The sequence below is a fragment of the Lucilia cuprina genome, chromosome 2 (assembly GCF_022045245.1).
Source record: "Lucilia cuprina isolate Lc7/37 chromosome 2, ASM2204524v1, whole genome shotgun sequence".
NCBI classification, from domain to species: domain Eukaryota; kingdom Metazoa; phylum Arthropoda; class Insecta; order Diptera; family Calliphoridae; genus Lucilia; species Lucilia cuprina.
The window spans coordinates 69,587,593-69,613,839 of record NC_060950.1 but is presented as its reverse complement, the minus strand read 5'-3'; the positions used below and the strand labels follow the sequence as shown (position 1 = coordinate 69,613,839).

The 26,247-nt window shown below is 29.1% G+C and overlaps 6 protein-coding genes across 13 annotated transcripts; 2 read left to right on the top strand and 4 right to left on the bottom strand.

Moving 5' to 3' along the window:
- Nucleotides 1-75: 75 nt before the first annotated feature.
- On the bottom strand, nt 76-1,476 carry LOC111679646 (cyclin-dependent kinases regulatory subunit). The gene is made up of 2 exons (XM_023441231.2): nt 1,024-1,476; nt 76-962 (listed from the first exon to the last, which is right to left on the bottom strand). The coding sequence occupies exons 1-2, from the start codon at nt 1,077-1,079 to the stop codon at nt 794-796; spliced, it is 225 nt and encodes a 74-aa protein (XP_023296999.1). The 5' UTR covers nt 1,080-1,476; the 3' UTR covers nt 76-793.
- Nucleotides 1,477-2,614: 1,138 nt separating this feature from the next.
- Nucleotides 2,615-6,767, bottom strand: LOC111679645 (sphingolipid delta(4)-desaturase DES1). Of its 2 annotated transcripts, none has more exons than XM_046956582.1 (2): nt 6,610-6,767; nt 2,615-3,342 (listed from the first exon to the last, which is right to left on the bottom strand). In XM_046956582.1, exon 2 carries the CDS (start codon nt 3,144-3,146, stop codon nt 2,775-2,777), a length of 372 nt encoding a protein of 123 aa, XP_046812538.1. In that variant the 5' UTR covers nt 3,147-3,342; nt 6,610-6,767; the 3' UTR covers nt 2,615-2,774. The 2 variants fall into 2 exon arrangements, with proteins under 2 accessions (XP_046812538.1, XP_023296998.1); XM_023441230.2 differs by lacking the exon at nt 6,610-6,767 and adding an exon at nt 5,858-6,438.
- A 1,620-nt stretch (nt 6,768-8,387) lies between these two features.
- Nucleotides 8,388-11,093, bottom strand: LOC111679661 (eukaryotic initiation factor 4A). Of its 2 annotated transcripts, none has more exons than XM_023441249.2 (5): nt 10,962-11,093; nt 9,744-9,967; nt 9,043-9,656; nt 8,745-8,968; nt 8,388-8,673 (listed from the first exon to the last, which is right to left on the bottom strand). In XM_023441249.2, coding segments are annotated over exons 1-5 (1,209 nt in total). In that variant the 5' UTR covers nt 10,964-11,093; the 3' UTR covers nt 8,388-8,528. The 2 variants fall into 2 exon arrangements, with proteins under 2 accessions (XP_023297017.1, XP_023297018.1); XM_023441250.2 differs by lacking the exon at nt 10,962-11,093 and adding an exon at nt 10,085-10,206.
- A 25-nt stretch (nt 11,094-11,118) lies between these two features.
- LOC111679662 (transmembrane protein 222) lies at nt 11,119-11,991 on the top strand. The gene has a single exon (XM_023441251.2). The coding sequence runs from the start codon at nt 11,254-11,256 to the stop codon at nt 11,815-11,817; it is 564 nt and encodes a 187-aa protein (XP_023297019.1). The 5' UTR covers nt 11,119-11,253; the 3' UTR covers nt 11,818-11,991.
- LOC111679663 (RNA polymerase II transcriptional coactivator) lies at nt 11,955-12,544 on the bottom strand. Its single transcript, XM_023441253.2, has 2 exons — nt 12,359-12,544; nt 11,955-12,298 (listed from the first exon to the last, which is right to left on the bottom strand). The coding sequence occupies exons 1-2, from the start codon at nt 12,413-12,415 to the stop codon at nt 12,023-12,025; spliced, it is 333 nt and encodes a 110-aa protein (XP_023297021.1). The 5' UTR covers nt 12,416-12,544; the 3' UTR covers nt 11,955-12,022.
- A 1,440-nt stretch (nt 12,545-13,984) lies between these two features.
- LOC111679664 (profilin) lies at nt 13,985-26,191 on the top strand. 6 transcript variants are annotated; one of them, XM_023441258.2, is made up of 4 exons: nt 13,985-14,108; nt 15,387-15,647; nt 25,447-25,618; nt 26,062-26,191. In XM_023441258.2, exons 2-4 carry the CDS (start codon nt 15,537-15,539, stop codon nt 26,157-26,159), a joined length of 381 nt encoding a protein of 126 aa, XP_023297026.1. In that variant the 5' UTR covers nt 13,985-14,108; nt 15,387-15,536; the 3' UTR covers nt 26,160-26,191. The 6 variants fall into 6 exon arrangements, with proteins under 6 accessions (XP_023297026.1, XP_023297024.1, XP_023297023.1 ...); XM_023441256.2 differs by having other exon boundaries at nt 14,083-14,281; XM_023441255.2 differs by lacking the exon at nt 13,985-14,108 and adding an exon at nt 14,115-14,311.
- The last annotated feature ends 56 nt before the right edge of the window (nt 26,192-26,247 follow it).

The following is a 26,247-nucleotide window of genomic DNA, read 5'->3' as shown; positions in this document are numbered from 1 at the left end:
ACTCTAAAGAATCTCATAAATATCTAAACACATTAATTGGCTTGTTATAAACCAATAGCAATATTACTTAGAGAATTGTTTTTGTAGTTCGTTTTATTATATTTTGTATTTGAAAAATATTCATAAATGCTATGTAAACAGCTAGCAGTAATAATACTTAAATATTAAATTAATACAAAAAAAATAAATTTCTTTAAAATATGGCCCATAAAAGTAAAACATAAAAAAAGAAGACAATCGATCCTACTTCAGTGACAACAGGATCGAGTCAAGAGCATGATGCACAAAGTATTTACTAAATATTTTTGTTTTTATCTCATATTTTGTTGAAAATTTTAGAGCAAAAGGAAAAAAAAATAAATTAACATATTAAAAAGAATAAATTGGCAATAATAGAAATTTGTTTTATACAAAAAAATATGAACAAAATATTGAATAATAAAAAAAACAAATGTTAGATGTCTCTTAAAACTTAATCAAGCATTTGAAAAGTACATTGTTCAGTTTGCAGCAGATATTAGCTGCATTTTTTTAAGGATTTTACCGTGAATCTTACTATTTTCGAATACGTATGTAAATAATTTAGCAAAAAAACTACACGAACGAACGACTAGCACTCTATCATTGATAGCTCTTGACTTTATCCAGCAAAATAACGACTTAATTACCGATTTGAAAAGTGTTTGGCTATTTACATTTAATGTGTTGGTTGTTGGGAGGTTGATTTCGCATGTGTTTAAGCAGTTGAATACACTAATTGCCAGAGAGCTTCATTCCCAAACATAATACCTGTTTACTGTTGTATGGGTCGCCGAAATAGTAAAATATGAGGCTCTGGTTTATGTATCATATAATGAATCCAGCCGCGTGACTGTTGAACACCAATTGAACGCCATTCTGCCTCAGACATGAGATGTGTTTTGGGTACCAATTTCACCAGCTCCTTAGGAAGCACCACATGTCTGCAATTTTTTTTTTTTAAATTAATAATTTAATTTCAATGGCTAAAAAAACCTAACCTACCTGTATTCATATTTTTCATCATAGTATTTATCGGAATAATATATATCTTTACTCATTTTGCTTTAGGATTGTTCCAGAAAATTTTAAGGTTATGTTTGATTTTACAAACACAAAGGAATCCTTGGAAAAGGAATTTCAACTTTTGTTTTGTGCCTTTGCCACAATAATGTTTTACTGAATTCTTTTACTGCACAAAAAACACAACTTGTTTGCCAAAAACTTTTATTTTTATTATTTTGTTTGAATAGCTCAATTTTTAACTCAAAATAATGTTTGTTAATTTCGTTTTTATGTTTTAAAGTAGAGGAAAATTTCAAATTTTTTAGCGCTAGCAAATACTTGTATGAATTTAATTGACAGAACAAAATAAATCTCTTTTTTTTCAGCGCTCAACAGCGTCAACCGCCGAAAAAAATGTTTAAATTTTCTGTTTCTTTCAAATTTTGCCATTGACTTGTGTGTGTGATAGAGATAGCAGATAAATGAGTTTTTACAGTGCCCTCATGCGGCAAAACTACTATAACAGAGTTGCTATTCTTTTAGTTTATAAATGTCAATCATCTGGCTTCATATGAAAAAAGTTACATTTTGTGTGTGCTGCCACATGATTTACAAGAAAAATAGGCGATATTTTTAACATAAACAGCATTTTTTGATTAAAAATTAATTTTCCAATGAAAAACCGAATTTTTTTACCAAAAACTATAAAAAAATTTACGCTAAATTATAGAATTTACTAAAAACATTGTATTTTCTGTTAGAAATTTAAATTTTCATTCAACACTTCAATACACTATATACTTTCTAGAATTTTATTAAAAAAGCCTATTGCTAACAAAAATTCTATTTTTTTAAAGAAAATCAAAAATTTTTCATTTGAATATCAAATATTTAAAAATTTAAAATTTTTGTCGATTTAGAAAAATGTACGTATAAAGGAACAAAATTAAATGAAACTTTACAGTTGTGTTGTAAACTATACGAAATTGTTTTTTACTAATACCATTCAAAACTGTACAATTTAAGTAAAAATTGTAAACAAATTGATTGGAACAAAATTTTTAAAAATTAAAAAAAATGCAAATAAATAAAACTGCTTTTAAAAACTAAGAATTTTTATCTAATTGAAACAAAATAATTGATTTAATCATCCATTCCATTTAAAAAATAATTTAACTGAAACGTAATGAAACTTTAAAAAACAAATTTAATATTTTTAATTTGAAATTTTATTACACTTTAGTTTATTATTTTTTTTACATTACATATATACATAATAGATTATTAAATATATTATTTTGAGGTACAATGTTATATTATTTTTTTTACTAAAACGCGAAATATTTGTCAATATTTCTATAGGATGTAGTTGCTTTGTCTCTAGTTTTTGTTTTGTTTTTTGTTTAGCAACTTAATTAAATATAAAATAATTAGAAATATGCATGTTTTATACTACATACAATTTATTTACTATTTTAGCAAAATATATTGTATGCTTTTTTTTACCTCTTAATATAAATCAATTTATATTCACCAGCTGTCTTATACGCCGTTAACCCATGATTTTTTTCACCATTTAAAAAAATATATGTTTCTATATGCAATATTCAAAATTTGTGTAGAGATTAAGTTTTAGTTTGTTTTTGGTTTAAGCTCAAAAATACAATAAACAAAATAAAAGCGTTAATAAGACAAAAAAACACACACAAACGAAGAAAATACTTATTCAAAAATGTTTATACAAAGTAATCTTATGTTTTTAGACCCTTTTGATGACGTTTGACACGGGCATAGGGACCGACGGCAGGGTCCATAATAAAGTCGTACAATACACGCACCCAGCTGGTGTGTTGAGGCATTGTGTCATAGAACTCAGAAGCTATTTTTTTAACTTCTGGCAAGCGGGATCCCGGTACAGCAGGAAAGTCATGATGTTCATTGTGATAGCCTACATTAAAGGTTATCCAGTTAAGAGGACCGTAATAGGAATAGGTCTCAAAACCCTTGGCAAACATATAGTGTTCCGATATGAAATGACCAGCCACTGGATGTAATCCCATTGCTAAAATGGAGCCCAATACAAGATAGGCCATTGCTTTCCAGCCGAAAAAGTAAACAACCATCGCATTAAATGTTAATTGTATGATGGTGTTAATAATTTCCAAACGTGTTGGTGGCTTGGGATTTATAATTAGAGGACGGAATATATAGAAAAAAGGCTGCAGACATACCCAAAGGAATTTACCAAATGTTGAATCGAACAATTTAGCCTCTAGTAATGTGGGTATATCAGTATCAATTACTTCATCGCCTTGGTATCTACAAAAAAAATACAGATTTTTATATGTAATAAAGTTAAAAATATCAATTCAGGCTTGGTAATGTAATGGTCTTCGGTTAGATTGTGATAGCGAAAAATTTTTTTGTAAAAAATAGTGTAAATAATATTAAATAAAAAACTTCTTTATGTGGAACTATATAGACGGTTTTGAAAGTGTATACATTTTTCAATTGAACAAAATGTATTTAAATAAAACATGATAAACTACCCAATTCATACCCTTAGTTAGTTTGAAAGGAGGATGTAAATACGAAGAAATACACCTAGGCCTCTATCGGGCCTTCTGTGCGCTCCTTAACCAGTGCCACAGGTGGAAATTGAACACACATCTCCGGTCTACAAGATAGTATGGTATTCTGGCGGCAAAAGAAGCAAACTTAATAAACTTGAAATTTATGTTTAAAACGCAAATAAATTAAGTAAATCATGCAAGGACTACGGATTGTATCTCTGATCATTTAGTTACGACACTAGACTTTGGTGTAACACCCCAAATAGAGTTTCCAAGTAGGTACACATGGATGTGATCTGAAGTTTTGTTTGAAGGGTGCGCAATCTTCACTGATGGTTCCAAAATGTAATCCGGCACAGGTGCAGGAGTTTATGTAGGAGACCACAACATAAAGGTGTCATATAGACTTCCGGATGAATGTAGTGTTTTCCAAGCAGAGATCTTAGCAATCCGGAAAGCTATGGAACTGATAAAAACACACATTAAAAGAGGGGTCGGAGGTGACAGTTTTTGTTGATAGTCAGGCAGCACTTAAGGCCCTGAAATGTCCAGGTTAGTAAGCAGCTGCAGGGATGCTATCCGAGAGCTATCTGAGTTGTATACAATCAGGTTGTGTTGGGTTCCAGGACACTGTAACATACAGGGTAATGAGATCGCAGATGAACCTGCCAGACAAGGGTCAGATCTGGACAATAATAGTGGAGTTAGGTCGGTGAAACCTCCTATCTGCTACTACTATAGGTTAATTTCCGACAAATTCAGGAACTCCTCCAACCAATCCTGGCATAGTAGCATGGATTGCAAGGTATCCAAAGCCTTATGGCCGAGGTTGAATGCCAAGGCAACCAGAACACTATTAGGATTGGGCAGGAGGAGTATTAGAATTCTAGTAGGGGTGATAACCGGTCACTGCGCAATAGGAGCCTTTTTGGGTAATTGGATCTTTAACATACAGGAGTTTTGTAGGTTGTGTGAGGACGAAGAGGAGCTAGAGACAGTAGAACATATTTTGTGTGACTGTTCTGGTGCACAGAGTCTGAGGCGGAAATGGCTAGGAAAAACATTCCATGATGATTTAGGAGATGTATCTGGGTGTAGTATAGGCAACATTCTAGGTTTTATCAAGGGAGTGAATTGGCAATTTATGCGCCGGACCTCGTAGAATTCCCTTCCAACACTATCAACATTCTTTCTCTATTAGGATAGGAATTCAGTAATTTCAAACTTATCTATCCAGCTTTTCTATCTTCTGTCTATCTATTTTTTCTTGTTTCTTCTTAAAGGGAATCACAATGGACACTCCTGGGTCTCCGAGTGGATGTATACCTTTTTGGTGTACTACCCTTTTAAAGTAAACTAAACTAAAATCATGCTTAAAACTGAAGTCATATATGTATGTGGATTACAGTTAGTTGTAGCACCATATCTCGTATATGAAAACTAATTCAGGTTATATACTAGCTATTTCAAATATGTTAATAGATAAATATCATTTAATAGTCTTAAATAATCAACCTGTAACTTCATCATAATATTTACATGAACAACACGCTTTTATTTGTGTAAAACTAAGCATGATTCGTTTGGTTTCCTTAGTGTTGCAAATTGTAAAAAATTTGTTGTTAAACAATATTTCTATGAAGCCACTTGTTGTTTACTGTTAGAAATAAAAAAGAAAATTGAGAAAAGTGAATCACCGCCCACCACCAAAATTTGTGACGTACCTACAACTTAATATGTGAATTACTTTTGTATTCATATATGTATGTATGTACGTACATATGTATGTACATAGACTATAGTATGCATGTTATTTCACTAATTTTAAAATATAATTTAAACTACTTCTATTAGGTATTAAATTTATATATTTTTTTACTGAATGCAGAATTGTTAGTCAGACACCCAATATACGTGCTATTTACTTTGCACGATAATCAACCAGATACTCAAATTGTTATTTGTTTTTGCTCTGGACAATAGATAAGATTACACACTAACAACGTGATACATTGAAAAAGGGAAAATTGTTTGATTGGATCAATAAAATCAAGGAATGACTGACCCAATAAGAATAGATTCCAAATGTTTTGTAGTTTAAAAGGATTCCTCATATTTATACATATTTACCTTAACACTATTTTATAGCTACGTTTGGTTACGCATTTTATATAAAGCTTTGACAGACAACGCCCTCCCAAAAGAACACCCCCTTACAAATATACTGAAATATGTACATATGCAAATAAAGAAAAACTCACCTATGATGTTCCAAATGATATTTTCGAAATGATATTGACATGGGCAAACCAATCGGTAAATTGCATATAAAACCTAATATACGATTGTGCATCGGTCGGCTGTGACCAAATGCCAAATTATGCGATATCTCATGAACAGCCAACATCAGCGAATGATTGAGGATGCCACCAAAACAGTATGCGGCCAATATCAGCAATGGCCATGAGAAATCTTTGACAATAAATAAAGCCAATATTTGTGTGAGCACCATTGCTCCGGCAACCCACTTAAAATTCGGATCATAGCCGAAAAGCTTTTTGATTTGTGGATATTTTTCCAATATAATTTTGCGGCGTGAGGCATGCGGTTCCTCCGTGTATACCCATTCAAAGTCAGTTCTTGATACCTTCTGACCCATTATTGAGATAAAAAATCTAACAAGTTAAAAAATAATATCCACCGTGCTTCCGTGTACTTCCGACTCTTTTTTGGTATATTTTTTTTCTATTTCTCTATTAATACTGTCGTCAAATACGGTATGAAAAATTAATTAATATGCTGCTTCTTCTAGCATTCTTCTTCTTGATTTAATAGCTAATAAAACAAATACATATGTATATGCGAGTTGATTGACAGTGGGAAAAGTTTTATTTTTTATATAAGGAATTTGACAGTTTTGCTTTTAACAGAGAATTTTTTTATATACGATTTTTGGCAGTTTTAAGATACTTTTTTATAGGCAGACAAAACCAATCAGCTGTTTAAATTTTACCTTGTATGTAATTCTAGTCTGCTTCTTCTTTCCTTATGCAAAAATTAAAATAAACATTGTTGTTTTTAAGTGAAATATCTTTAAAGTTTCAAAGGAATGATTTGTGTTATTTATAAGCAATTGCTTTTATATTATTTTCTATGAATTCCTTTAATTTAGGCGTTTTTATTTCTCTTATTAACTAAAAAAGCGAAACAACCGGCTGCTATTCAACTTTAATGATCAACACAACTTTAATAATAACAAACTATACATTAACCTCAATTTACGGCCGTTTATTCTAATGTTGATTTAAGATTTATTTAAATTCTAATCGCAGACTTTATAAAGGTTCAATGTTTAATTAAAAATTTCTATAAATTTTATTATTTCAAAAAATTTCAAACAAATTCAAAAAATTTCAATCAAATTCCAAAAATTTCAATAGTTAACAGCAAAAAATAATTTGAATAATTTCGGAGAATTTTTAAATTTAATCATTCTTGAAAAAAATAGATTCATTACTGTTCAAAGATAGTTTATGTGAACTTAAAACTTAAAGGAACCTGAGAAATGTAATCTTATTGAATATATGTCAAAGTTAATATTTTCGACATTCGTACCTCTAATTTGTATGGTTCGGCTATATTTGGTAGGATATAATAAAGAAAAGAAATCTTGTCACTTGAGAATCCAGTTTGCTGTTTTTTAAATAAAGGTTTACTGAATTATGCAAAAACTATTATTACCTGTTTTTATATGGAAAAGGGACCATCGTTAACTTAATCGTATTTACATAATGTAGTTAACATCTATTATAAATTCTTCCTACTTCGACAACTACTAAGGTTGTTATAAAAAATAAGGCGAAACTTTGTGAATAGTTAAAATTTAGATAAGTTATGCCAGTTTTTTTTGTTTTAGATTTAAATATCTCGATATAGGTATCTGAGGTTAAACATTTACATTTAAGATGGCAGATTGAAAAATGAAAGTATAGTAAAGAATATTTATTTATTCTAATGTATTAAAAAAAATTCAATTCAGTGAATTTAAATCATTTTTTTAAACAATACTTTAGTCAAAAAAAATTTCGTTTCCTTCAGTTCATTAACCCCCCTCCCTCTGTTTTGTATATCTGTATCTACATATGTACGTATGTATGTACGTACATTATGAAAATGTGAGTAAAGGCTTGAGTCATCAATCAGAATAAATAGAATATAAACTATACTTTGAGGTCGCATTAACCTCAATTAACTGATTCAGGCTTAAGACAAATAAACAAAATAAAAAAAGAAAGCTGAACATAAATTAAAATAATTGTAAAATATGATTTTGGCGTTTTTTTGTTGTCATGTTGTGAAACAACAAAGTCCACCTAGAAAAATCCGAAATTGATAAACAATTTTTATACCCCTCAAATAATGCGAGTAAAATAGTTATCTCAAGATTATAATATTCTCAATGCCAATGTTGTTTGATTATTAAACACATGGTGTTTATAAAGATAAAAAACAATAGAATTTTGCTTAGTTCCAGAATTAGTGAATTACCCTTTTGTTAGAACGGGCCGTTGTGGGTCGGGAATATCTCATCATTTAAGCATAATTAGATTTACTTTAGACAGTTTTTGTGTTTTTGTTCCATATATATCGTAAATATGTATATTTCACACAGGCTATATTTATTAAAATTTTAATTATATTAGTAATTCTAATATTATTTGTTGGCTTTTATGTTTTTTGTATTTATTTTTCTTTACAATTTTATTCCAGTTTAATGATTTTAAAGACTGGTTTTACTTGTTATTTTATGTATTTTATTTTGAAATTAATTTAGTAGTTGTTGTTTTGCTGTTGGTTGTTGTTGTTGCTGCTGCAGTTTCTGCTGATGACGTGCGAATGGACAAACAAAGAAAAAAAGTAAAATAAATATGTTTAAATTAAATCAGCAATATTAGCGGGCATTTCCTCAATAGTAGTGTGATAGAATTGTTCAATATCCTTAAGGATTCTACGATCCTCTTCAGTAATAAAGTTGATAGCAACACCCTTACGACCGAAACGACCACCACGACCAATTCTAAAAGAAACAAAACAAAATAAATATTAGATATTTGTTTGCAATTGTTCTCCGTGTCTGTGTAGACGTACCTATGAATGTAATTTTCTCTATTTGAAGGCAAGTCATAATTGATAACCAATGACACTTGCTGGACATCAATACCACGGGCCAGTAAATCGGTTGTAATAAGAACACGAGAAGAGCCGGAACGGAATTGTTTCATGATCAATTCACGATCACGTTGTTCCATATCACCGTGCATAGCTGAAACGGTGAAGTTGTGGTTGGTCATCTCTTCAGTCAACTGGTCGACCTGTTAGGAAAACAGAAATAGAATATTAGTCACTCTTTCTTGCAAGTTAGATTATTTCTTTTTCTAATGCTTACCTTACGTCTGGTGTTGCAGAAGATTACTGACTGAGTAATGGATAATGTGTCATACAAATCACACAAGGTACCAAGTTTCCAGTTCTCTTGTTTGACATTGATGTAGAATTGCTTAATACCTTCCAAGGTAAGTTCTTCCTTCTTAACTAAAATGCTAACGGGGTCACGCATGAAACAACGACTCACTTCCAATACATCTGGTGGCATGGTGGCCGAGAGAAGAATGACCTGAACATCGGTAGGAAGCATCTTGAAAACATCTTGGATCTGGTCCTTGAAACCACGAGACAACATTTCATCGGCTTCGTCCAAAACGAACAATTTAATGTTACTCGTGCGAAGAACCTTACGGTTGATCATATCGAACACACGACCGGGTGTGCCGACAACGACGTGACAACCAGCTTCCAAGTTGCGGGCATCCTCACGGACATTTGTTCCGCCAATGCAGGCGTGGGAATGAACTTTCATATACTCGCCAAGTGCCATGACAACACGTTGAATTTGAGTAGCCAACTCACGAGTTGGTGCCAAAATCAAGGCTTGACAGTCACGAATGGACGTATCGATTTGTTGAAGAATGGCAATCGAGAAGGTTGCAGTTTTACCAGTACCTTTAGTGACAAAACAAAACAAAATAAAAACGTAAAATGTAAACAAAAATTTCTTTATAGTAGTGGGGGAAATACAACAACACTTACCGGACTGAGCTTGAGCAATGACGTCTCTGCCTCTCACACAAGGAATGATAGCGCGTTGCTGGATAGCTGAAGGTTTCTCGAAACCATAACCATAAATGCCACGCAAAAGTTCCTCGCGCAAATTCATGTCATCGAAGTTATCGTAAACTTCGTGCCAGGTTGATTCAATAACACCTTCGGGTTCCATACCGGCGGGTCCTTCATGTACATCACTTCGATCATCCCTAAATAGACAGAAAAGAAAAAAAAAAAAAAACAAAACAGAATTATAAAAATTTTATTTTCTTCCAAGATAGTAGTTTAAAATAATGATTATGTATATTTTAGCATATTTTCTTTACATTATTTTATAAAATGTGTATATATTTTTGTACTTTCGTTAATTCTTTTCTTTTTTGCAATTTTTTTTTTAATAATTTTCTATTTTTCACACGCGTGTGCACTTTTTAGCTTCTTTTTCGTAAATGTGAATAATTATTACTTTTTTTTTTCTCATACGCTTTCCACCATTTTAATTTACTCATTTGAGTTTTGAGTGGCACAAACAACACACAAACAAATACAATAAAACAACAACACCATCATCATCCTCATCAAATGCTAATCACAATTCCAGTCGCATTTGCCAATTCTTTCTGTTTTCTTTTCATGGCACCACCAACAACAAACATACACACACATATATTCAACATACATTGACTCAATCGTATGTTTTCTTTCTTCCTTTCTGTGAGTTAAAAAAAGGTGGTGTTTCATCGGCAACAAAAACAACAATGCCCGTTAAGAAAGGAGATGAAAAGAGATTGTGAAAAAATTATTCATCACTAGAAAATGTCGAAAAAAAACCACCAAAGAATTAATGAAAAATGGCCGATTCCATATTTTGCTATTTTCTAAAAAAATTTCACGCTAATTATTTCCATTTTTAATTATTAGCAAAAATTTAGAATTAATAAAAAAATTCTCTTGAATTATTTTGACTACATATTTTTCATTTGTATTTGTAGAGGTCGTGCTGCAATCGTTTTTTTTTTTGCCGATTTATTATAGTTGCCGAAGAACCACTTATTCACGGGGAAAATTTTTCAAAAAGTAATTTCTTTATACTTCTATAATTTTCACAACACTTTCATAACTTTATATATGTGCACACGCAGAATTAAGTCTGCTATTCAAATATGTTGTTTTAAATATTTTTTTCTTTTGTTTAATACTAACATTTTCTGAAAATAATTTGGCACTTTTTTTACACGTGCTGATTCTGATTTATAAAAGCAAGCGAAAGGGCTCTGTCTTCTGGCTGAATTTCTGACTTGCTGAATTTCTTCTTGCTAACACAGCAACTGCAGCCAACTTTGCTATAAATATCCGGCCAAATCATATGGCAGCACTAAAAAACATGCACTAAGAAATAATAACTCAAATATATTCACAGCTGTTGGAAAAAAAACAAAATAATAAACAAAAAAAAAAAAAAGTAAACAGTGAAGAAAATTTGTAGCAAATTAGCATGACACAGAGCATCCCATCACCAACCCAATCACCAGGAACTTATATTGAAATGGAAAACTCGCAAGACGAATTGCCTGTTATAGACTTCAAAGCGGATCGTTTTCCTTTTTGTATTGTTTGGACTCCCATACCTATGCTGACATGGTTCTTCCCATTTATTGGCCATATGGGGATTTGTATGTCAAATGGAGTGATACGAGATTTTGCTGGTCCTTATTTCGTTTCCGAAGATAATATGGGCTTTGGTCGACCAACACGTTACTTGCGTCTAAATCCCAAATATGTGGACGGCAGTGCTCTTATGTGGGACGAAAATGTTTCAAAGGCTTCAGTGCTCTACGGCACTCGCATGCACAATCTATTCTGTGATAACTGTCATTCTCATGTGGCAACAGCACTATGTGGTATGCGCTACAAAAATCGCACAGGCTGGAATATGATAATTTTAGCATTCTGGATGTTCGTTTGTGGACGCTACGTAGGCTTTGCAGGTTTTATTAAAACATGGCTGCCCTTTCTAATCGTTTTAACTGTATGCATTCTATTGGGAGTATATTTTTGAGTTCCAAATGATTTATATAAATGAATTTATAGTATGTACCTACGCCGTATTTAATTAGCAGTAGTTTGATGTTATTAGCTTTACTAAAGAGTTTTAACGGTTTCCCAACCAATAACGATTACTTAATAAACAAATAGTTTTATTAAAAAAAAGAAACAAGTTTATTTAATTTGAAGCATTTACAAAAACTAAAAGAAAAAACAATTTAATCGCGCTCTACGGCTCGAGTTACTTCGTCGGCCACTTCGAGCAATTTCTTCCATTGTTGCAACGTTAATGAAATACCCTTTTTGCCCGGCAGACTTTCGCCATTTTTCTCATAAAACTCGCGTATGTCTACATATTTGCGTCCTTTAAACTCATTAATTCGCACCTGGCGCTGTTTCTCCAAAACCCAATAAGTTGTATCGGCACCGTCATCCTTACTACTTTTGGAATTTTTGTCCGAAGTCTCTTTAGATTTCTTGGCCGGAGGATGTCTCTGAAAAGGTAGCAAGCAGTAAATGTTGTAATATTTCTTATACAACTATACGCAACTTACATCTTCTGGTCCAGAGTCACTATCGCTGGTAGAAACATCTTTTTTAGTTTTAGGCATTTTGTTTAAATATTATATCTTCTTTCAAATCAACGCGAAAAATAAATGCCACTAAAAAGTTGTTAGCAACAACATGAACGTAAATGATGCTTAAAATTCGCACAATTTGCCCACAGAGCCCTGCGGCGACAAATATTAATAGCGGCTGAAACTTATAATATCAGAGGCGGCTTTAATTTGAATATAAGTCGTCAAAATTTTCAACTATTTTAAATTTTAAACAATTTCAAATATAGAATAGGATATTATGGAATGAATTATTTTGTAGCTTAGATGTATGTACATACTTAGTGCCGGTCAACACAGGGAAACGTTTGATTTTTGTGATTCAAACAAAATCGACAAAACAAAAATTATTTTACATAAAGCCTATATGTTCTCTAAAGCTTGCCAAGAACTAGTATCGATATTGACAAGTTCAAACAAAGATTTATTTAAGAACTAGTTGCAAAACGGTTTCAAAGTAGGATTTTCAATTGTATTGTATTGTGCATTGTACCTGTATTGTAATTTTTGCAATTTCTGTTTACTACACCGTTTTTGTGGGACTGGAAATTGAAATGCAGCTGTAGTAGTAGTACAGGTACAGTTTATATACATTTCCTAATTCCTTTCTAATTCTTAATTTATTTTTAACTCAGACTTAATATATGGAAAAACCTAATATTTGAGTTTTATATGTATGTATTTCGCTCAGTTATTTAAATTAGTAAATTTAGGGCAAAATGAAGGCATTTCCAACACGAAAAATTATAATTAAAATAATATGCATTTTTTGTTATTTTATAATATTTTATAAATAGTAGAATTATAAATATAATATTATATTTCCTTTAATTAACTGCAAAAACTAGACTTTGATATAAAAAATAAATAATACTCGGATTATATATGTAATTTTAAAAAGTCTGTTTTTTTCTAGTTAACTCAAATTTATGAAAATAAGTTTTTTATAACAATTTCAACTTAAAAAATCTCTAAAAAGAAACAATCGAAACAAAATATTCGTCTTTGAAATGCTTTACAATAACCTTAATAAAAATTTTAGTTTATGTTTTAACCATCATTGTGGGTAAAACAGTTCGATAATGCAGTTGTCGGTAATTTTATATACAATTATTTTGTTGATTAGATGTTTAAAAAATCAGTAAAATTTCGAACCACTTTTAGAAAAAAAACCAAATTTTTCTTATTATTAGGCTGTTTATTATTTTTTTATAATTAAAAATTTGTGAATTTGATATTATTTAAAAATCAGTTTTTATTTTAAAATTTATATAAACACTGATTACAACTCTGTCATGACAACAGGGTGTTTCTTAAATATTTAATATTTAACAATAAACCATACGGCAATCTTAATTTTTTTATAACAACTCTGTACTATAACAAATACTTGTCGTCGCTTTATATTAAGAATAAAAGCCGTCATAAACATTTATTACAATTATAAAATTTCAAAAATATTCAATAAATTTTCTAAAATTATTTAAATTTAAAATTTTTTACAAATAATATTAAAGTTTTGATACTCTTTATAAACTTATTTAGCTTAGACGGCTTTTGAACGCCGTTACAGAACTTTACATTAAGCTGCCATTGTTGTGTTATTAAGACGGCGTCAAACACTTTAGGATATTTATCTATAAATTTGACACTCACAGTCATTTGTCGACAGTCGTTTGAGTAGAAAGTGAGTTTGAAAAATTTTGTGTTTTATTTATCTGCTGAAAAGAAAAAGTATTTAACTGCGCCCGTTGGAAACAAAAAAAATATTTCTTGTGGCAATAGCAAAAAATTTAGTGAAGTTTAAGCAAAATTTAAACCCGTGCAGTGCCATTTTTTAACGCTAAAACAATAAGAAAAGTAAGGAAATATATAATTTTGCCACAAAATGTAAGTGCAGTTGTTACTATTCCAGTTATTAAGGTTAGGTCTAGGATTTTTTTTGCAAACTGCGTAGGCGAAGAAGAAAAATTTTTATTTTTTTGCAAATTTTTCTTTGTATGCGCAAAGATTTGGTAACACACACATATACACGTACCACAAACTAATATTGTATGTATACGCGCTTTGGACCCCTTGCCGATTGATTTGCAAGAAATTTTTGTTTAGTTATTCGGCGGCTAATTAAACAAATATGATTAATTTTGTTTTAATAAAATAAATTAAGAAAATGTTTTTGTGTAGATGTATGTGTGTGTATTTGTAATACATAATTTGTCCTTTCATCCCACTGAATCATCCAATTCCATATTTTCGTATACTGATTCATGGTGGAGCAGCCAGTCGTATTGTGTTGAGTCACACTTGTCTAAAATAAAGAGAGAGAGGGAGTGAGCGAGAATGAAGAAATGTTTTTTTTTCAAAAAGAGAGCTAGAAATAAGTGAGTGATTGAATGAGTAGAAGAAGGAAAGTAGAGAAAATATAACAAAAAAAAACGTATAGAATAAGAAAGAAAAACACAAAGGGAGTGTAAAAATGTAAAAATGCAAAAAAAAAAAAAAAAAAAACAAAAAACTCAATGTTGAACATAACGTCGCTTATTTATCACCATTCGTTTTAGTGTGCTTGAGTGAGATTGGTGTGCGCGGCAGCAACGACAAAAAGAAAAATAATATTTTTCGGTACTTTTTACAAATTTTTTGCATTCTTTGTTGGCTAAACTTGTTAGACCGCGGCTGCGTTGGCATTGTAAGAAAAAAAGAAGAAAGTGTAAGGAAAATATATATTTTTTTGCTAGAAATTTAAAAAAAATATATATTTATAAAAAGGAAATAATTTACTAGTGAGCTAGAGCTGTTTGGTTAAATCAGTTAAAAAATAAATTTTACAAAAAAATTTGTAAATGTTCTTAAAACTATAAATAACTATTTTAAAAGCTTAATATTTATTATGTTAACTATAATTTAACGATATTTTCATTAAAATTTGCCAATTTTTAATAATATTTTTCCTTTTCTTTTGCAGCACTCCTTAAACGAAAACTTTGCAGACATTTTGTTGGACACCACCACATTGACAACAGGAACAACAACTCAAAAAAACGTTTTAAATTTTATTTCTGTATCTTCTCTATACTCGTCGTCGTCGTAAGTTTTTATAACCAACAAATACAAAATGAGCTGGCAAGATTATGTTGATAACCAATTGATGGCCTCGCAATGCGTTACCAAAGCCTGTATCGCTGGTCATGATGGCAACGTTTGGGCTTCTTCCAAGGGCTTTGAGGTAAGTGTTTAAATAACTAAGTTTAAAGTTTTCTAAAGTTTGTAGGGAGGGGGGATGGTTTATTAAACATTATCCTTTTTTAATGTATTTCTCCTTTTTGGGGCAAGTTCATGGGTGTGACCATTCAAAAAAAAAAAAAAAAAATTATAGGTACTATAAGAAAATGATTCATGTTTTCTGTTTGCGGGGTAGAGTCAAAAGACATACATTATGAAAGTTTAAAAAAAAACGTATCTTCAATTTATATTTTTTTTATTAAACTAAACAACATATTAACACAATTCTTTACTTAATCCCCTAAAAAGCATTATAAATTGACTTTTGTGTACATGTACACACAATCAGTATCAGTAGTAAGTAGTGTGACATGTGAACAAAAAAAACCGAAAGAAAAGCAAACGCCCTTCATACTACCACCACCACCAACCACGACCATCACCACCACCAGTCGCTAGTAGTTCATATCGTGCAAACTTTATACAAAACCACCACCAATAATAACCTTCTGGATGTCGTTACTTTTTTCCCATTTTTTTCTTGTGTGTTTTACTTTTTATTTTATACATATTTCATTTTCTACTGTCCATATCCCACTTTTTATTTCTGCCTTATTTTTGCAAGTGGCGGCGACAAATGCTCAATATGGAGCCAATAACACATTTTTCATACAACAGCACAGCACATAATAAGTAGCAACAACAAAAAAAGACCGGTCGTCGGTCATTCTATGGTTGTGTTTCTCACCGGTTTCTTTTCTTTTGTTGTTTATCTTTTATTTCAGCATTTTTGCTGTTTTTTTTTCTTTTAGCATATAGGGTAAATGTACCAATAGTCGGCAGTTTAACTTTTTTCTCTTTTTCACACTATCCCCCTAAAGAGTCGGTAAATGTTATTACGATGATTTTTAGTTATTTCAATTATGTGTTTAGTTAAGTTTTAGATCTATTTAACTTTTTTGAAATACAAATAACAAGTTTTTAGTTATTTGTAAATTTTGTTAAAAACTCCACATTTTCCAATAGTCGGCACCAGTGTTCCTAAGTTCGACAAAAAATGTCCCTATAGTCGGCAGTAGATTTTTTGTTTGAAAAAAGCATATTTATTTCTAGAAAAAAGTGATATATACACAATTTTCCAAAGAAAATATTTTATAGAAATAACTGTAATAATATCGTTTTTTCTGTAGAAAAATATGTTATGAACATAATTATAATTGTAATAAGTATATATAATAACATTTTTTTCTATAGAAAAAGAGTTATACATGCAATTTTCTGTACAATATTATATTTTTTGTTAGAGAAAAAAGTAATTTTTTATAGGGAAAGTGTTATATGTACTGTTTTTTAAAGAAAATCTTTTATAAAAATATGCAATTTCCTATAGGAAAAAATTTAACATAAGTTTCATAGAGGATATTATAATAACAACACTTTTCTATAGAAAAATTGTCATACTAGGAATTTTCTATAGAAAAAAAATTTATACTCATAATTTTTTTGTAAAAACACAGTTAAAAAGCAATTTTGTTAGAAAAAATTTCAATATGCAAAAATTTTAAAATCAGTTATACACATATTTTTTGTATAGAAAATTATATCCTGTAGTAAAAAATTGTAATCTTCTGTAGAAAAAGCTATTATAGAAGTAATTTTCTATAGAAAAAAGTGTATACACACAATTTTTCATAGAGAAAACTGATATACACATAATTTTTTGTATCAAAAATTGTTATACATAAAATTTTCTATAGAAAAAAATTGTATACACATAATTCTCTATAGAAACAAATGTTGTACAATCAATTTTCTATAGAGGAAATTGTAATATACATAAATTTTTATAGAGAAGTGTTATACATAAATTTTTTTTACAAAAATAACTGTTATACATATAATTTTTGAAGAGAAAATTGTTATATAGAAATTTTTCATAGTAATATACCCAATTTTCTATAGAGAAATAATAAATTTTAGAGTGCCGACTATAGAATACGTATGATCGAACTTAATACCCAGTAGTCGGCACCCCTATGCCGACAATAAGAATTCATAAAAAATTGTGTTCCTAATGGCGGCAGCGATTAAAATTACAAAAAAATATATTTTTAACTAACTTTTTCACTTTAAATTGAATATTTCAACTGTTTTCTTTCATTTAAATCAATTTTTGTCAAATAAATCATTTAATTTCATATAAATATTCACTTGTTTAAGGTGGCACTAAAACTAAATTTTTTTTAAGAAAACTGACAGTACTACAAATACTGCAAAGCTGTCACTAAATAACGTCAAATATAGAGGAAATTAGTAATCCTACTTAAATTTACTCATTTCATAAAGCAAAAAGACCATATTTTCTATGAAATATAGATCAAACCTTAATAAATTTGTACAGCTTTTCTTATTTATTTACATTTTTATGTAAAAGATGCCGACTACTGGGTGATGCCGACATTAGGTGCATTTACCCTAGTGAAAGATTTTGAAATCGAAATATTAGAAATTGTCTTAGAAAATACGTTACATTGTTCTTGGAAATTTTATTACTTGATTATGCAAATATGTTTTTTGGAGAAAAGAAAAAAAACTGTATCAATGACCTTAACAATGCATGTGTGTGTTTCTTAAATGGAATTTTTTTTTGCTTGGTAACTTTTAGCTGACATGAGTAAAAATGTTTGAAGTTGAATTTGTTTGTCTAACTGATCAGATTTGTCTATCATCTCTTAGTACTCAAAAATATTACTTCTTTTTTTATTAAAATATTAAAGATTGAAACTTAAAAGACTAAAAGCTGTGATACACGTTTGTCAGATCTTACAAAGTTGTCAGTAAAATGTTCAAGAAAATATCTAATAATCTTCTGAACTTACAATTTTTCTTTTGCAATGTTGTCAGAAAAAGTATTACCGAAAATATTGCAAGACAAAATTTGTAAGTTGACAGTATTATTAGACATTTTTTACACATTTTACTACCAACGTTAAAAGATTTTAAAACCGTGTATACATAGCAGTGATACACGATTGTCAGATCTTACAAAGTTGTCAGTAAAATGTTCAAGAAAATATCTAATAATCTTATGAACTTATAATTTTTCTTTTGCAACGTTGTCAGAAAAAGTATTACCGAATATATTGCAAGACAAAATTTGTAAGTTGACAGTATTATTAGACATTTTTTTGTACATTTTACTGCCAACGTTATAAGTTCCTAACATCCGTGTTTACATAGCATAATGAATTGGTTTATAATAAATCTTTTCAAATGTTAATATGATCAAATTTAAAGTAAATAATAAGAAATAGTTTAAATTTGTAATCCAAAATTAATAGATTTCTATCAAGAGTACATCTAAAGAATAGATAAAATTTTTACTTTAATAGTAATTTATAAACTTTTTATTGAAAATAAATAATTTATTTACTTGTCAGCAATATATCATCAGTAATTCGTATTAAATTAATTAAAGTTTGATTAGCTACCGAAAGATATTACTACCACCTATTATGTATATTTATTTTAACCACAAAAAAAGCCTCAAACACAATTAGTTGTGTTCTATCTATAGCTTATTATAAATATATTAAATATTCTCTAAAATAAAAAACAATAAGTTTCTTTTGTTTAAAAAAGTATGTACTTACTTATTAATACAATTTACATTAACACCATATAGGTACATAACAAAAGTTTTAAATTATAATCAATTATAGTATGTATTCCTTTCTTTACAAGATTAATCAATTAAGTAATAAAATAAAATCTTTCACAATTTGCCAAAAAAACCGAAAAGAACAATAACCGCTGAATAGCAAGAAAAAAATGCATAATAATAAAAAAATATCTTATCTACTTTGAGTTCTGTTTTTTTGTCGTTTTCTTAAAAGTCCAGCGAACTTGCTTTTCAAAACGTAATTTGATAAAAAATATATTTTAAGAAAATTAACAAAAAAAAAATATGGTGTGAAAGTGTAGATATTTTTACAGCTGGAGTTTTTTTTTAATGCAAACAAAATCTCTACAAATTTAGTATTCCTTTGTAAAAATTATTTAATATTATTGTTGCTGAGTCTGTGTCTGTCGTCTCCCTAGTCAAACATTTTGCTGCTGCTTTATCACTTCTACTCTGGGTGTGTGTGAGCCTTTTTACAATATTACACTTAAAAAGGTTGTCATTTATTTTTGTTTAAGTTATTATCACTCATACAGTAAGTGCTGGTCTCTCCCTAATCTTAATATATTACAAATTTTTTTGTTTCTTTTGTTTTAAAATAAACATTTTATAAATGTATGTTTAATAATCCGGGAGACCATTTTTATCACTTTCTTATATGTGGCAATGGTTAAGTGTGATGATAAATGTTTGCTTTATGCGCCTTGTTTTTTTTTTCATAACATATTTTAAACATATGTTTCAAATCATAACGAAAAGTTCTAGAAATTCTTTACTTTTTTGTTGCTATAGTTTAATATTGTCTATATGTGTGTACTTTCCAGGGGATCGTTTTGGTTTTGGTGGGTGCATAATATTAAAAAGGATTTCATTAAATTTTGTTGCAATATGGGTTTGTTGTCGTTTGTCTTGGGGGGGTAATTAAACAAAGGGAAATGTTTAAATTTATTTTCATTATATTTGGTGGTTTGTTTTTCAAAAACCTCTACAGTGTGAAATGTTATCGCTTTGTCGCTGTGAGTCATACTATACTCTGGCTGGCTGGCTGGTTGTCCCTGGTGCACATTGTTGCTGTAAAATTATATACATTTTTTTATTTTATTAATTTTTGTTTCTTTATGTATATGTTTTAGCGCAACGATTTTTCTTTTTAATTTTGTACACAATTTGGAAAATAATATGAAAAAAAAAACAAACTAAAATAATAATCATCAACACATGAACACATTGATATTATTTTTAGAATAATTTGTGCAAGAAGAATTTATCACGAAAAGCTAGCAGCCAGTTGAATATATTTCTTTTTTTTTTCTTCTGAAAAATTTGCAAAAAAATACACTACAACTTGACTCATATGTCTGTATCTTCCCTCGTCTTTTGATGGCTGCAACTCTACGTTGTTCTTTTATGTTCTTATTATTTTTTTTCTTTGTTTAATTTGGACAAGAGAAATAGCTAGATATTTTCACCTCATTCATAATAACTAAAAGTATAACTTTTTCTTTTAACAAACAATCAGCTGACGCTGACTACTAACTTGACTGGCAGTCCCTGTCTACGTATGCCAAAAATTAACACGAATTTTAAATCTTCGTTATCATTTTTATTGTGTAGAAAAACAAAAAAAAAGCCCCTCACTCCTCACACATACATACACACTGTAGCAAATAATTAATTAATTTTACCTATTGTAAGCCACTTAAGCTCTAAATTCTTTTCACTTCTTTTGTCCAAAAGTACACCAATCAAGCATAAACACACATGGTAACTTTGACCTGCGTATCTTAAAGATAAGCTTTAGGAAAAGATATTTTTGTATAATATAAAAATGTGTTAATTTATTAAAAGTGTTGTCAATATTGATCAACTCAAAGTTTTTAAATAGTTAAATAAATGTTAATAAAGTTGTTTATTATAGACTTTTTCTTAAACAAACTTAATTTCAAGGTTATACCTAATTGATATATTTTTAAGATAAGCAAATAATTTCGTGGATTACATCACTCAACTATAATTGTTGGGGATACATTAAGAAAACAATTGAAATTTTGCATTCAAAACACTTTTAGTAAATATTTATAAAAACTTTAACTTTGAAATATTATATATTGAAGAGATTCCGTATTCAGTATCCCAGACGAAAATTTTATTGTCAAATGAAAAGAATATAGAAAACGTTTTAGTATTTCTTAAAGTTTCTTAATTAATTTCAAAATTTTTAACTTCGAAAGGGAAAGTATAAAATAATGGCCTAAACTAAAAGTAAAATTAAAATAGCTTCAATTTTTTTCGAACTTTAATTCGAATAGATATTTTCACTTCATTCATATAACTTTTTTCACAAACAATCAGCAGATGGTGACTGACCCGGCTGTCAAATTTCTTAAAAATTCTAAATTAGTTTCAAAATATCCAAGTTCGCAAATAAAAAATATAAAAAAATGGTCTCAACTAAAAGTAAAATTAAAATAGCTTCAATTTTTTCTTACTTTCTTACTTAAATTCGAATATTAAAAAAAAAAACACTTTAAAAATTTATGAAAATATCAAAATTGTTTACAAAATTTGTAAGTTCGAATTCGAAATTTAAAGGAATGAGCTAAATCAAAACAAAAATTGAATCCGTATGATTCACAGACTAGTAAACATCTTAAATTATTTTTCAAACTTAAGTTCGAATTTTCGAACATGGCACACAAAAATTATATTTTGTAACTACATTGAAATACTTTAAAAATTTATGATTTTTTTTTTCAAAATTTTTAAATTCGAATTCGGAAATTTAAAATCAATCAAAAATTTATCTTTTAGGAATCCTGATGATTCACAGACTAGTAAATAACTTTAATTATTTTTCAAACTTAAGTTCGAATTTTCAAACATGGCATACAAAGTTTATATTCTGTAACTACATTGAAATACTTTAAAAATTTATGAAACTTAAATTTGTATTCGGAAATTCAAAATCAATTAAAAATTCATCTTTTAAGAATCCTGATGATACAGAGAATAATTAACAACTTTAGATTTTTTCGAACATAAGTTAAAATTTTCGAAAATGTTCTGCAACTAAATTGAAAATATTTTAAAAATGTATGAAAATTTAATGAAATTATTTTCAATATTTAAAAGTTTAAATTCTAAAATTGAAAATTCATCTTTTAAAAATTCACATGATTCAAAGAATATTAAACAACTTTAATTTTTGTTCGAACATATGTTCGAGTTTTCGACCATGTCATAAAACATTTATATTCTGCAACAACATTGAAAATACTTAAAAAAATTAATAAAAATTTCAAAATTTTGAACATAATTTGCAAGTTTGAATCCGAAAATTTATAAAAATGGTCTTAAATCAAACCAAAATTCATTTTTTAAGAAAATTTAAAAATTCGAATACTTTTAATTTCGAACATAATATTAAATCCGAAATTCGAGACAAGTTGTAGCAAATTTGCCAAAACAAAGATTGCGAGTTACATAAAAGCTGGTAAAAAGCTCTTAAAATATAGCAAAAACACATAATATTGGCATCACTTGTAGCCACAGTAGAGAAGAAATTGAGTAGCAAGGGCGGGGTAGATAGATATTCTACCACTTTCTGGCAAATATAAATGAATCTTCTTAGAAAAATGTATTTTTTAAATAAAATTTTTCACACTAGTTGTGGAATAAAATAATATTTTTTAATAATAATTTTGCGGTACAACAAATACATACAGACAGAACAAAAGTAGCAACAGCAGCAGTCAAAAGAAAAATAAAGTATTTTTGCATATGTACTCAGTACTCACATGCATATCACACACACCCGGCGTTATTGTGTACTCGGTACATTTTCATTTCTTTGTATTTTTTTTTTTCATTTCTATCTTACTTATCTATCTTTAGTTTCCTTTTCTACACACTTATTTATATACCTATTACTTTTGCTTTATTATTAAGTTTCTTTTTATCCATATTTCCGCAGCACACTTTTTTTTTTCTTCGTTTCTCTTACTCTCTTTTTGTTGTATACATATGCATTATTTTTTGCAAATCTATACGAGTTAAAATGTATGTATAAATAAGGCAAAATTTTGAATTGAGTTGTTTTTACACTCAATCAATCCCCCCATTGAAATTCACTTCCATTTCATTACCTATTTCGTTTTGTATTCTTATTTGCATTTGTATATGTATGTTTTTGTTTTATCTTTGCGCAAAAAAAAACCGGCTGTTTGTATATATCAAAATGGCTGCCATTGTGTGGTTGTAAAAAGAGATGTGATTGAGAGACCTTAGGGATGAGAGTGAGAATATTTGCAAAAAGTGAGTGATGAGAGTTGAGTGTTTTTTCTATTGCACTTTTGTCCAGTATTTGTGTTTTTCTTTTTAACTGTTTTTGGTTATTTTAGCCATTGTCTGTCTCTGAGTGACATTGAAATTTGTTTTTTTTGATTGCTTTGTTCACTGTTCGTTGTCTGTCAGAGTCAGCCTTTTAAGGGCGGTAAAATTGTAGATACAATTTGTTTGTATGTAATATGTTTTACATGGGTTGTGTGTAAATGATGTTACCTAGTTTTGTTCAAGAATAACAGATACGTACTTAGTTAGGAAGGTGGTGTGGGGCTGGTGTCGAAGAAAGGTGGTTAAGTTGAGGTTGATTTTGTTGTTGTTGTTTTTGTTTCCTAATTGGGTAGAGTAAATTATTACGTTATAAATAAAGGTGGCGTGTGGTGTAGAGAGTAAAGCAGGCAAAATGGCAAGCAAAAAAAAAAAAAGTACGAGTCAATGTACCTTTACGAAATATAATTGTGGTACAAGATCATTATTAAGACCATGACATAGAATGAATGTGTTTTTCTAAATATAAAACAGATTGTTGAATGAAATCTACTTCTGGCACAAATATGTGTAAACCAGGGTTGGTAAAATTGCTACATTTGTACTTTTTTTGTGCAAATTATTTGGTACGCCAAATGGAATGGTACGCCAAATGGAAATGTGCAATTCTTTGACCTAGTCTGTTTATTGACTAGTCGATTGACAAAACGATAATAGTCTATTGACTTGTCTACGAACTAGTCTTTTTACAAGTCTAATCTATGGACTAGTATAATTATTAGTCAATGGTCTCTCTTCTGACTATTCTATACATTTATCAATTGACTAGTACAAGGACTAATGTATTCACTAGCCAATGGACTAGATAATTAACAAGTCAATTATAGACCAGCTTATAATCTTGTCTATATACTAGCAGATTATTGACAAATCTATGGACTATTCTATGGCCCAGTTTATCGACTATTCTTGGGGCTAGTCTGTTGACTCCTTATTCTATTAAATATAATATGGTATGGAATTGTCTACATTGACCACTATATGAAATAGTATTTTGTTTACTAATCTAATCTATGAACAAGTTTATTAACTAGCCTTATCTATGGACTAGACTATTTACTAGTACAAGATCTAGTTTATTGACTAGTTTACTGATTAGTTTATTGAACAGCCTATAAGCAAGTCTCTACTGACTAGCCTATATATAGTAGTTTATTAACTGATTTATGAACTGCTGTTGTTGTAATTGGATGTTTTTCCTTCGAGGAAAAAACTTCCGGTTGATACAACTGTTGCTGAGTTAATGACAATCTTTGGCCGATTGAGAATCAGGTCGTTACGGAGCGGAGATCCAATTGTCATCGGAAGGGATTTATTAACTGTTATATCAACTAGTTTATGAACTAGTCTTTTGAATAGTAAATCTGTTAATTAATAGTTAAATCAGTGATTATTTTTTAACTGATTTACGCACTAATATCCTCATAAATTTGTTAAATAAAGATTTGGTTAATCAAAATCAAAAAAAGTAAATTTTAATTTTATTTTTTACAACTTTAGAATTCCACTTGCCATCCCTGATATGAACTATTTATAAAAATAGACCAGTGATATCAAATAAAATAAAAAAACAAACTGTTGTAAAAATTAAAATTAATTTGTTTATTACAGTAGGATGTAAAGAAACATTTTCTAATTAGGATATTTTTATAAATAATGATTAATATATATTTTGCATGATTTTTTTATATTATTTTATATTAATTGTTTTCACTTTTTCCCCTTTTTCCAGGTTACAAAAGAAGAATTGTCAAAATTGATCTCTGGATTTGATAATCAAGATCTTCTTACCAGCAATGGCGTAACATTGGCCGGCCAAAGATATATCTATTTGTCCGGTACAGACCGCGTTGTCCGCGCCAAATTCGGACGTAGCGGTGTACATTGCATGAAAACCACACAAGGTAAGTTTTAACAAAATTAGCATTTAATGAAAAAAAGGAAAAAAGAACATAGGTTTTGCGTTTAATAAAAATAGTGAAAATTTTTGTTTAAAATGAAATTTAGCTGTAAATATAGGGGAAGGAATTTGTATTAAAAAGTGTTATTTTGTTCATGTACATATCTTCTCTAAAGGTAGAACTTTTTGTCTAAAGTTTTAATTAGTTTAAATTCCCATAAAATAGCAAATAAAAACAAAATGAAATTCAATTGTTTGTAACCTTGTTAATAGAAATAATTTTGTGTTAGTTTAATAAACACACCAAGTGTCTAGTCCATTTTAGAAATTAAATATTCCTTATTTGAACATAATTTTGACATTGCTTTAAAGTTTATATTTAATGACATAACTAATGTATATATATATTGTGTTTTTATTTTTCTATTTTCATTTAATTTTGTGCAGCCGTGATTGTTTCCATTTACGAAGATCCCGTTCAGCCACAACAGGCCGCATCCGTCGTAGAGAAACTTGGAGATTATCTTATCACTTGCGGGTACTAGAAAATATAAACACACACACTATACATAATACATAAAAGTAATTATATAATAATATTAATAAACGAAAAAAAAAACATAAAAAACAAAA

What these genes read in the sequence shown, in the direction of transcription:
- LOC111679646 (XM_023441231.2), bottom strand. Translation starts at nt 1,079, where the DNA reads ATGAGTAAAGATATATATTATTCCGATAAATACTATGATGAAAAATAT. An exon ending in GATGAAAAATATGAATACAG is followed by an intron (nt 963 to 1,023) that starts GTAGGTTAGGTT and finishes AAAAAATTGCAG; the next exon opens with ACATGTGGTGCTTCCTAAGG.
- LOC111679645 (XM_023441230.2), bottom strand. Translation starts at nt 6,255, where the DNA reads ATGGGTCAGAAGGTATCAAGAACTGACTTTGAATGGGTATACACGGAG. An exon ending in TATCATTTGGAACATCATAG is followed by an intron (nt 3,343 to 5,857) that starts GTGAGTTTTTCT and finishes TTTTTTTTGTAG; the next exon opens with ATACCAAGGCGATGAAGTAA.
- LOC111679661 (XM_023441249.2), bottom strand. An exon ending in CATTGCTCAAGCTCAGTCCG is followed by an intron (nt 9,657 to 9,743) that starts GTAAGTGTTGTT and finishes TTGTCACTAAAG; the next exon opens with GTACTGGTAAAACTGCAACC. An exon ending in TCTGCAACACCAGACGTAAG is followed by an intron (nt 8,969 to 9,042) that starts GTAAGCATTAGA and finishes TTTTCCTAACAG; the next exon opens with GTCGACCAGTTGACTGAAGA.
- LOC111679662 (XM_023441251.2), top strand. Translation starts at nt 11,254, where the DNA reads ATGACACAGAGCATCCCATCACCAACCCAATCACCAGGAACTTATATT.
- LOC111679663 (XM_023441253.2), bottom strand. Translation starts at nt 12,415, where the DNA reads ATGCCTAAAACTAAAAAAGATGTTTCTACCAGCGATAGTGACTCTGGA. An exon ending in GTGACTCTGGACCAGAAGAT is followed by an intron (nt 12,299 to 12,358) that starts GTAAGTTGCGTA and finishes CTACCTTTTCAG; the next exon opens with AGACATCCTCCGGCCAAGAA.
- LOC111679664 (XM_023441258.2), top strand. Translation starts at nt 15,537, where the DNA reads ATGAGCTGGCAAGATTATGTTGATAACCAATTGATGGCCTCGCAATGC. An exon ending in CTTCTTCCAAGGGCTTTGAG is followed by an intron (nt 15,648 to 25,446) that starts GTAAGTGTTTAA and finishes CCCTTTTTCCAG; the next exon opens with GTTACAAAAGAAGAATTGTC. An exon ending in TTGCATGAAAACCACACAAG is followed by an intron (nt 25,619 to 26,061) that starts GTAAGTTTTAAC and finishes AATTTTGTGCAG; the next exon opens with CCGTGATTGTTTCCATTTAC.